The 8,963-nt window shown below is 40.8% G+C and overlaps 1 protein-coding gene across 2 annotated transcripts in view; it reads left to right on the forward strand.

Moving 5' to 3' along the window:
• LOC127960060 (zinc finger protein GLI1) overlaps nucleotides 1-7,415 on the forward strand; it is a 45,798-nt gene extending 38,383 nt beyond the window's left edge. Inside the window, exons 8-12 of one of the 2 annotated variants that reach the window (XM_052559601.1) lie at nucleotides 1,036-1,185; nucleotides 1,269-1,433; nucleotides 2,450-2,686; nucleotides 2,781-3,078; nucleotides 3,216-7,415. In XM_052559601.1, the coding sequence (XP_052415561.1) occupies nucleotides 1,036-1,185; nucleotides 1,269-1,433; nucleotides 2,450-2,686; nucleotides 2,781-3,078; nucleotides 3,216-5,620 (3,255 nt within the window). In that variant the 3' untranslated portion in view covers nucleotides 5,621-7,415. The remainder of the gene's footprint in view (nucleotides 1-1,035; nucleotides 1,186-1,268; nucleotides 1,434-2,449; nucleotides 2,687-2,780; nucleotides 3,079-3,215) is intronic. The other variant, XM_052559600.1, reaches the window with a different exon arrangement.
• Nucleotides 7,416-8,963: the final 1,548 nt, after the last annotated feature.

The following is an 8,963-nucleotide window of genomic DNA, read 5'->3' on the forward strand; positions in this document are numbered from 1 at the left end:
GTGTGTGTGAGCGAGAGAGAGAGAGAGAGAGTGTGTGTGAGCGAGAGAGAGAGAGAGAGAGAGAGAGGGAGAGTGAGAGAGAGGGAGAGGGAGAGAGAGTGTCATTTACTCACCGGCATGAGATTTCAAACCTGTACGCTTTTATTTTGTTTCACAAAAAGAGAAATGCTGTCTTTGTAAAATAAATAGTTTCTAGTAAACAACATAAAAGTAGTACGTATTACTTTTATGGTATATACAGAGATTCCTGAAGTCAAAAATATGAAAAAGAAATAAAAAGGTAAATGAAATAAAGCTGAAATAAAATATAAATATTAGATAAAAAAAATTAAACTTGCAAAATGTAAATAAAAATGAATTAATACGTTTAAAGGCACGTACTAAAAGACAAACTAAAATTATATCGAAAACTGAAAATATAAAAATAAAAGCTAATATAAAATGTATCATGTATAATATAAAAATGTATCTAAAATATAATAATAAATACAAATATGAAAAGCAAAAAAAATGGTGAGCATGTAACAAACTTACTAAAATTAAATTAAATCGAAAACTGAAAATATAAAAATACAAACTAATTCAGAATATTAATAAATACTATAATTTTAAACAGAAATATAATAAAGTTAAACAGAATATACATATACACACACACACATATATATATATATATATATATATATCCCCTAAAAATGACAGAACACATAACAAATGTACAAAATTACTAAAATTAATTAAATAAATGAAAATATAAAAATAAAAGCTAATTCAAAATATCAATAAATACTATAACAGTTAACTGAAATTAAAAAAATAGAAATATGTTTTTTTTTAAAGCTAATAAAATTATAAGAGCACATAACAAAATGACTAGAACTTAAACTAAAATTGAAAACTGAAAAAAGCCAATACAAAATATTAATAAATACTTTAATACAAGCTGGAATAACACTGGTACCAACAGCTTTGTTCCTCCATCGAGCATCTGTTGTTTGTCGTCATAATCTGCTTCTCCTCTGATTCTCTGTGCAGCACATCAATAACGAGCACATCCACGGAGAGAAGAAGGAGTTCGTGTGTCACTGGACGGACTGTTCTCGAGAGCAGCGGCCCTTTAAAGCCCAGTACATGCTGGTGGTGCACATGCGCAGACACACGGGAGAGAAACCTCACAAGTGCACTGTGAGTACTCGCTCTGACGCTCGGTGTGGGAACGCTCTTGAAAACACTGATGTGACGCAGATGTTTCTGTTTGTGCGTCTCAGTTCGAAGGCTGTAATAAAGCGTACTCGCGTCTGGAGAACCTGAAGACTCATCTGCGCTCGCACACCGGAGAGAAACCCTATGTGTGTGAACACGAGGGCTGCAACAAGGCTTTCTCCAATGCATCCGACCGCGCAAAGCATCAGAACCGAACACACTCCAATGAGGTAAACTCATGCACTAAATAAAACTAGAAATAAAATATGCATACACATATGAGACCCTGGAGCAAAAAAACCTGGCATAAGAGTAATTTTTTAAAATTGAGATATATGCATCATCTGAAGCCGAATAAATCCTCTTTCCATTGATGTGTGGTTTGTTAGAAGAACAATATTTGTCTGAGATACAACTATTTGAAAATCTGGAATCTGAGGGAGCAAAAAAATCTACATTTTGAGAAAATTGCCTTTAAAGTTGTTCAAATTAATTCTTAGCAATGCATATTACTAATCAAAAATTAAGTAATTTGTTAATATCTTCATGGAACATGATCTTTACTTAATATCCTGCATTCGTTGATTATAAAATAAAATAGCTTATTTAATGTCAAAGGTGAAAAACTGACTAAAACATAATAAAACACTGTACAAACACTGCAATTTATTATTGCATTAAATTATTATTTAAAAAAGGCAGATTATTTTTTCTCAAAGAAATTAAATCTATGACTAAAACAAAAATTTTTACAAAAATAATTTATTAAATATTGAATGCAATTATTATGAAAAACACTGCAATTGAATGATCTTCTTTCTGTTTGAATGAATTGGTTGAATGAATGACTAAATGAATCATTTAAAGAGTTTTTGCTGCCACCTACTGGTGGATTGATTTCATATTAAAAAACATCATTGTATTTTATTTTCAAAATTTCTTATTTGTATGTTTTTTTACAGCAACACATTTTTTAGTTAATTGTTATTTCTACCTCTTTCTAATCACAGAGCACTTTATTTTGAGAGATGCACTGATTGCAAACTAAAAATGTACAAACACTGAATGCAATTTATGATTCCATTAATTTACTATAAAATAAAATAGCTTATTTATTGTCAAAGGACAAAATCTAAAAAAGCTATAAGCCTGTAGTAAACAATGCATAAATGTAGCTTTGTTTCCAAACATTTGGCTACAGCTGCAGATTACATGCCAACCAGGCTCTCCTGTTTCTGGCCTTTAGAAACCGTACGTGTGTAAGATCCCGGGCTGTACGAAGCGCTATACCGACCCGAGCTCTCTGAGGAAGCACGTGAAGACGGTGCACGGACCCGAGGCTCACATCACTAAAAAGCACCGCGGAGACACCGGACCACGTCCTCCGGGTCTGACCAGTGCAGGACATAGCTCTGAACTTCTGATAGAAAAAGAGGAGAGAAGCAGAGAGGACTGCAAATTACTCGCTCCAGAAACCACACTGGTAAGACAAGCCTGGCACTCTTTTTCTCTTGGCTATCCATTGTAACGCATAGCTGTGTGAATAGTAACTACAATATGTCTTGAATCATTTCTAGAAATCCCAGCCAAGTCCTGGCGGCCAGTCATCTTGTAGTAGCGAACGTTCTCCACTAGGGAGCGCTAACAATAATGACAGCGGAGTGGAGATGAACCTCAATGCGGCGGGGAGTCTGGAGGACCTGACCACACAAGAGGAGAACACCGGGAACACCGGCGGGCCCGAGTCGAGCGGAATGTGCATGTCCGTTCAGGCCTTGAAGAGGTTGGAGAACCTGAAGATCGACAAACTGAAGCAAATTCGCCGGTCAACACCACCTGGGCGGAGCACAGGGAATAAACTGCCGGCTCTCCCAGGTGAAAGATCTTTATCTTTGTTTGCAATCAGTGTCAATCTGGTGAATTCATTTTGTTGACATGCTATTTTGATTTCAATTTTCTGCCGTTTGTATAATTCTCATACGAACTTCCTCTTCTGCACCTTTCAACAACAGGAGAGATGATGGGCATGTGTGCTCCTTCACCCTTGCTCTCCAACCGGCGTGTAATGGAGCTATCTGCCCCGGATGTAGCCGGAGTTAGTGGAATGGGAATACCCTGCCCACCAAACGACCGGCGGGGCAGTGGCACCAGCAGCCTCAGCTCTGCCTACACAGTGAGCCGCCGTTCGTCTTTGGTCTCGCCCTACCTATCAAGCAGGCGCTCCAGCGACGTGTCCCAAGTGGGTCACTGCCAGTCTGTAATGGGGACCGATGTTCCCAGTGACCCACTGTCTCCTCAGAACAGCCAAAGGGGCGGATCATGCCAGAACCCTGGAGGGTTGCCAGGTCTACCGAGTCTGACTCCTGCGCAGCAGTATAGTCTGAAAGCTAAATATGCAGCAGCAACAGGTGGCCCACCGCCAACCCCGTTACCCAACATGGACCAACCTGGCAACCCTGGAAGATTCCTGAGGGAATGCCGTGGCCAGCCTCTTCCTCTGTTTCTGCAGCAAGGTGGCACGAGGAGACACAGTGCTAATGCCGAATACGGCACTGGAGTGATTTATCCACATCAGGCACCTGGGAACAACACGAGGCGCGCCAGCGATCCAGTACGCTCTGGTGCGGACACACAGGGTTTACCCAAGGTGCAACGCTTTAACAGCTTAAGCAATGTGTCCCTTATGAGTCGCCGCAATGCACTGCAACAGTGCGGATCTGATGGCCCTCTCAACAGGCACATGTACTCGCCTCGTCCACCAAGCATCACTGAAAATGTCATGATGGAGGCCATGGCCATAGATCCTCATGGGACTGCTGATGGCAGAGAGCAAGGCAACATGATCCGAGGTGGAGACCGAGGCTTTATGGGCTACCAGCAACCTCCCCACCACCCTCACAATGCAAGTCAAATGTCTCCCGGACAAGAAGGACTTAGTTGTATGGATCAAGTCTACCAGTCTCCAATGCAAGGTCAATACCAGCATGAGGAGATCTGTGCCACTGGGATAATTGGTCAATCTGACATTGCAAACAATCTTCTACAGCAAGCTGAGTTCGGCATGAGCAACTGTCAGCTTAGCCCCTCCGGTCCACATTATCCCAGCCAGGGTGTTGGATCAGGACCCTGGGGTCAGACCAACCAGCTCCACAGCCCTCAGACCGATATCCAGTACCAGTGTGCAGGCATGCAAGGACAACACTACCCTCAACAGGGTGTGTACAACCCTACATCTGACCCTGGACATCAAAGAGTTACTGTAAAACCAGAGCAGTTCCATTCATCCATAGGAGGGTCCAGTTCTTGCCAGAACACTAAACCATTACACCAGCATCGGCATAATGTGAATATGCAGGCGTATCCACCGCAGTCAGGTCAAGGCATCATGGGTAGGTCCTCCAATGCAAACTGTGACTTCCGTCACGGCCAGATGGGAACACAAGTCAGTATTCCACAGCAGAGCCAAGTCGGATCGTTCCCGAGTGGTGGAGGGATCAATCTTGCACTAACGGAGAGCCGTAGGTCGCAGACGCCAATGCATCAAATGAAGGAAATGATGGTGAGGAATTATGTGCAGTCCCAGCAAGCGCTCCTTTGGGAACAGCAACAAGAGCAAACGGATGGTCTCTCTGTGAAGCCCGATGGCATTGAAATGGGAGGACATCAGCAAGCTAACCAGAATCTTTATCCTGGAAACTCCTACCAGGGCTACCCGAATCAGAATTTGATGAGCCCACAGCAAAATCGAGTTCCAGGTTCCATCAAGGAGCCTACCGCAGGGATGCAGGGATCCTGCTACGGGCCAGATATGGTGCCACGACCACCTCAGGGACGAAAGCCTCTGAGTCGCCAAAACAGCCTATCCCAGCAAACAAGTGGAGCTTACCTGGGCAGCCCGACTCACCTGAGCCCCGTCCACTCCACCGCCAGTCCCAGAAGAGGAGTCCGTCTCCCACCAGTTCAACAACAGCAGCAGAATTCGGAAAACTTCACCAATAACAACAACAACCCCATGTACTACTCAGGCCAGATACACATGCACCATGACATTGAGAAGACTCCGGATGGACCATGCCTGGCCCAGCAGCACCTGACAGGGATAGACCCTAGTACCAAGCCCACCTCGATGGCCTACTCAGACCCTGCACCCATGTCCAACGCCTTAGAAAACCTGGACTTGGAGAACGCTCAGATTGACTTTACTTCCATCATTGATGACCAAGAACCTTCATCTTACAGTCCAGTAAACCCACCTCTGGGTCACCACCAGTGCTCCTCTCAGACCTCCTCCCGTCTCACCACACCCCAAACCTCCATCACCCTTCCAAGTGGCCTTTCCAATATGGCAGTCGGGGACATGACCTCGATGTTGACGTCCCTTGCTGGGGAGAACAAGTATTTGAACACATTGTCTTAAAGAGTTCATACATATAATTGGGCCAAAGTGAGCATGTAGACTCAACACTAAAGGTTCCTCTGGACGTCCCTTTCTTGCATCAGGTACTAACAGTTCTGCTGGTGTCCTTCATGGGATCTCAGAGATCTTGCATAATAGTTTTGTAATTGTGTAAAATATGATTGCTGAACATTACCACAGAGGCCTAATGACTATTAGTGAAGGGGCATTCCGGTCACTACTGTGAGACTGTTTACGATCGAAATCTTGTTTAAAATGTAAATATGAGCTTTGGACTGTAAATGGTCGCAAGATAGTATAAAGAAAATCTCCTTTTTGATACATATACAGAGTTGGACTGGCACAAAAGCCACGTGAACTCTACATAAGAAGACTGAAATACTAAGTGAGCGAACATGTTAAGGAAGCTGGTAGGCAAGTTCTCTAGAAGTATTGGTAAAGACAGGACTCAAGTGCCTTCAACCGTTGTGGCCTCTTTGATTCCTCACAGGTACGACATGTTGGAGAAAACGCAACAGATGAGACACATGGACAGTCAGATAGAAACACTGATAGATATATAAGCTCAGTATGAAGCCCAAAGTATATGAACACTTAATGTATGAGTACAGTAGAAATGCATAACCTTTCAAAGTATACTCTACGTTATAGTGCACAAAAACACAGCTGGCTGGCACAGTTTCATGTTTGCCGATGTCTGTGCTATTTCTCTACTGAAGTTATGAGCAATAAAAACAAAAGTCTTTGTTCTCTATTAAACTAGCAGGTGTCTATATTCTTGTTGCATCTCCAGTAGTTTGTCGTTCTATCACGTTTTTTTTTCTTGTACCCTAATGTCGCCACCTTGTGGACTGACTAATTAGTGCAAGAAAGGTGTTTTCTCAAGCTGAGGGTAAAGAGTACATGCATATACTTTGGGCTTAGGAGAAAGTGTGTTCTCACTAAAATGCATTGTTAACTAATAATGGCAGATTACAAACAGTATTTTGAAGCCTTGTTAACTATCTCTAGGTCTATACAGGAGCCTTTGAGTCATAATATTAAATTCTAATGTTTGTTTTCTGATTATTTGACTAGTTTGCTTTCAGACAGCTATGTTAAAGGGTAATGGCACTGAGTGGTTTGTGTAAGGTTTCTTTTAATCTACGCTGCGCTATGTAACCCAAGCTAGCATGCATATGCATTGCACTGACAACAGCACTGAGCTGAGGAGAAGTGATGAATTTTAATTAAAGGTTCCATATAGTGTGAAAGGTACATACAGTGCAGGTATTTTATTTGTTGGTTTTAAGTCCTCTGGTATTTCAAGACTCTGTATATGTTGTGCCTAACTCGTTTTAAGTATCATTTTATCATTTAAGTGTTATCAAGGGCTGCAACCCTTTCAATATCCCAGTGTTTCCACTTTCTGTGGCATACCAAAGACGACCTGCACTGAGACGAGTCCACACTAGATATTTGCTAGACATCATTTGCATAGACAGCTAGACGTCATGTGCTTCCATACTGCTGCAAAAATGTAACAATGTTCTTTTTATCATTTCCTTTTTTTAAGAAAAAAAAACATTTTGTGGTTTTTGCATTTCTGTTTGTTTTTGTCAAGTTCACTCAAACCTTTTTTTGCAGGCAAAAGTTCATAAAGTAGTAAGATTTATATTTGCATTTATCTCATCTATTTACAAGGAAGTGATATTTTTGCATACCGTTTTCTACATTTTTGTACAAAAGTACTATATTATACCAGTTTATAAATAAACAGAGCCTGTGATGGAAGAAAATGGTGTGCTGTATTGTGTTGCTTTGTGCATATCCATATTCATTGTCATTGTTATTTTTATTTTAGTAACATTTAGATACTATTATAATTTTAGTGTTTATTTATAGATTTTTTTTTGTTTTCATTTTAATTTTAGTTGATCGACCCTTTGGTTATTATACTCCAGGGTCACATATGAAAATGAGAAATGTTTAAACTAGCTGAAATAAGTTTAATTTAATTTCAGTTTATTTTATTTCAATTAACTCAAGTTTTTTTATGTTTTTAGTTTTAGTTAACTATAATAACCCTGATCCATTTACTACTCTTAATAGAAAAAAGGAGACAACCGCATGATCCATCTGAGTGCTTTTTTTAATGCTTTAACCTTGCCGCCTTTCTTTTTTTCAGCTAGAAACACGTCAAACGTCCTCTAGATGGCATCAAAACTACAGCTCATGGTCTTTGTGAGGTCTTGAAAGCCACACACAGGGTTTATGTTACACTGGCATATTAGATCCCTCCTCCTTTAGTTACAAAGAGAACATTTTTGCTCACTAATACCAAAATCTCAAAGCTAATCCTCTCCATACTTGCCCATTTCGCTGATTATAAGATCAAAAGAAAGATTTCCCTGCACTACATGTCAGTGTGTGTGTTTGAGTCTATAATGCTGTGGCTCCCGGTCCCTGGTACCCTGATTCGGCCCCAAGGATATGTTACTTTGTGCGGCATGAGTCCAATGAAGACCTGCCCTCGAAATCACCATCGCCAACTCCGCTGACTCAATTCTCCCTGTCTCCCATCTGTTATAACTGACTGATCATCTCTGCTTCTTCCTATCACTCTGTACTTTGCTTCCATCCTTGTTTTTGTGAATTGACCACCATCAGCCATCTCTCATCTCACACTATCCCTCCTTCATCATTAGTGGTTTTTGCTCAGGCAAGGATCCCTTTACTTTTGCTCATATTTAGGGTAACCTCAAGTATTGAAGCCATCCCACACTGTTTGTGCTACGAACATGAATGATTCCTCTAAGTGCTGTCTTTTTTCTTTTTTTTACTAAAAAAATTTAGTTTGCTATTTTTTACCATTTTAATTCATTAAACAAAAATAAATGATGTTTATTTTGTGATGCATATAAATTTTGAAACCCCAATCAGTGCAAAACCTTACTGCCACATGCACAATTCTCATTGAACAAATGCATAGGAAATCTACTAGTCGTTCTATAATTAACATGTTCCAGAATATAGCATTCTGTTGATTTCTAAAGAAAGAGTGTTTAACAGAGCTCAGATCTACAGCCCGACTTAAGCCACAATCTACTGAGCTGAGGTTGCTGATACAAATGGAAATGGCAAAATAAGCGCTGAGGTTTTCACATGCAAAGACGTGAAACCAGCATAATGACTTTTCTTTTCTTGGTTCGCCATTCAAGTCGAGGCTTTTTATTCTCTTTGTCACAAAGGTTGGCATATAATTAACTCCTGTTTAATATGCTGTTAAGGAAGACTCCTCCCTTTGCTCTCTGTCTGAACCCCTGCCAAACTCGTGCGTGCTGGAAACCCTATGGGACACCCC

Source organism: Carassius gibelio, chromosome B6, assembly GCF_023724105.1.
Source record: "Carassius gibelio isolate Cgi1373 ecotype wild population from Czech Republic chromosome B6, carGib1.2-hapl.c, whole genome shotgun sequence".
NCBI lineage: Eukaryota > Metazoa > Chordata > Actinopteri > Cypriniformes > Cyprinidae > Carassius > Carassius gibelio.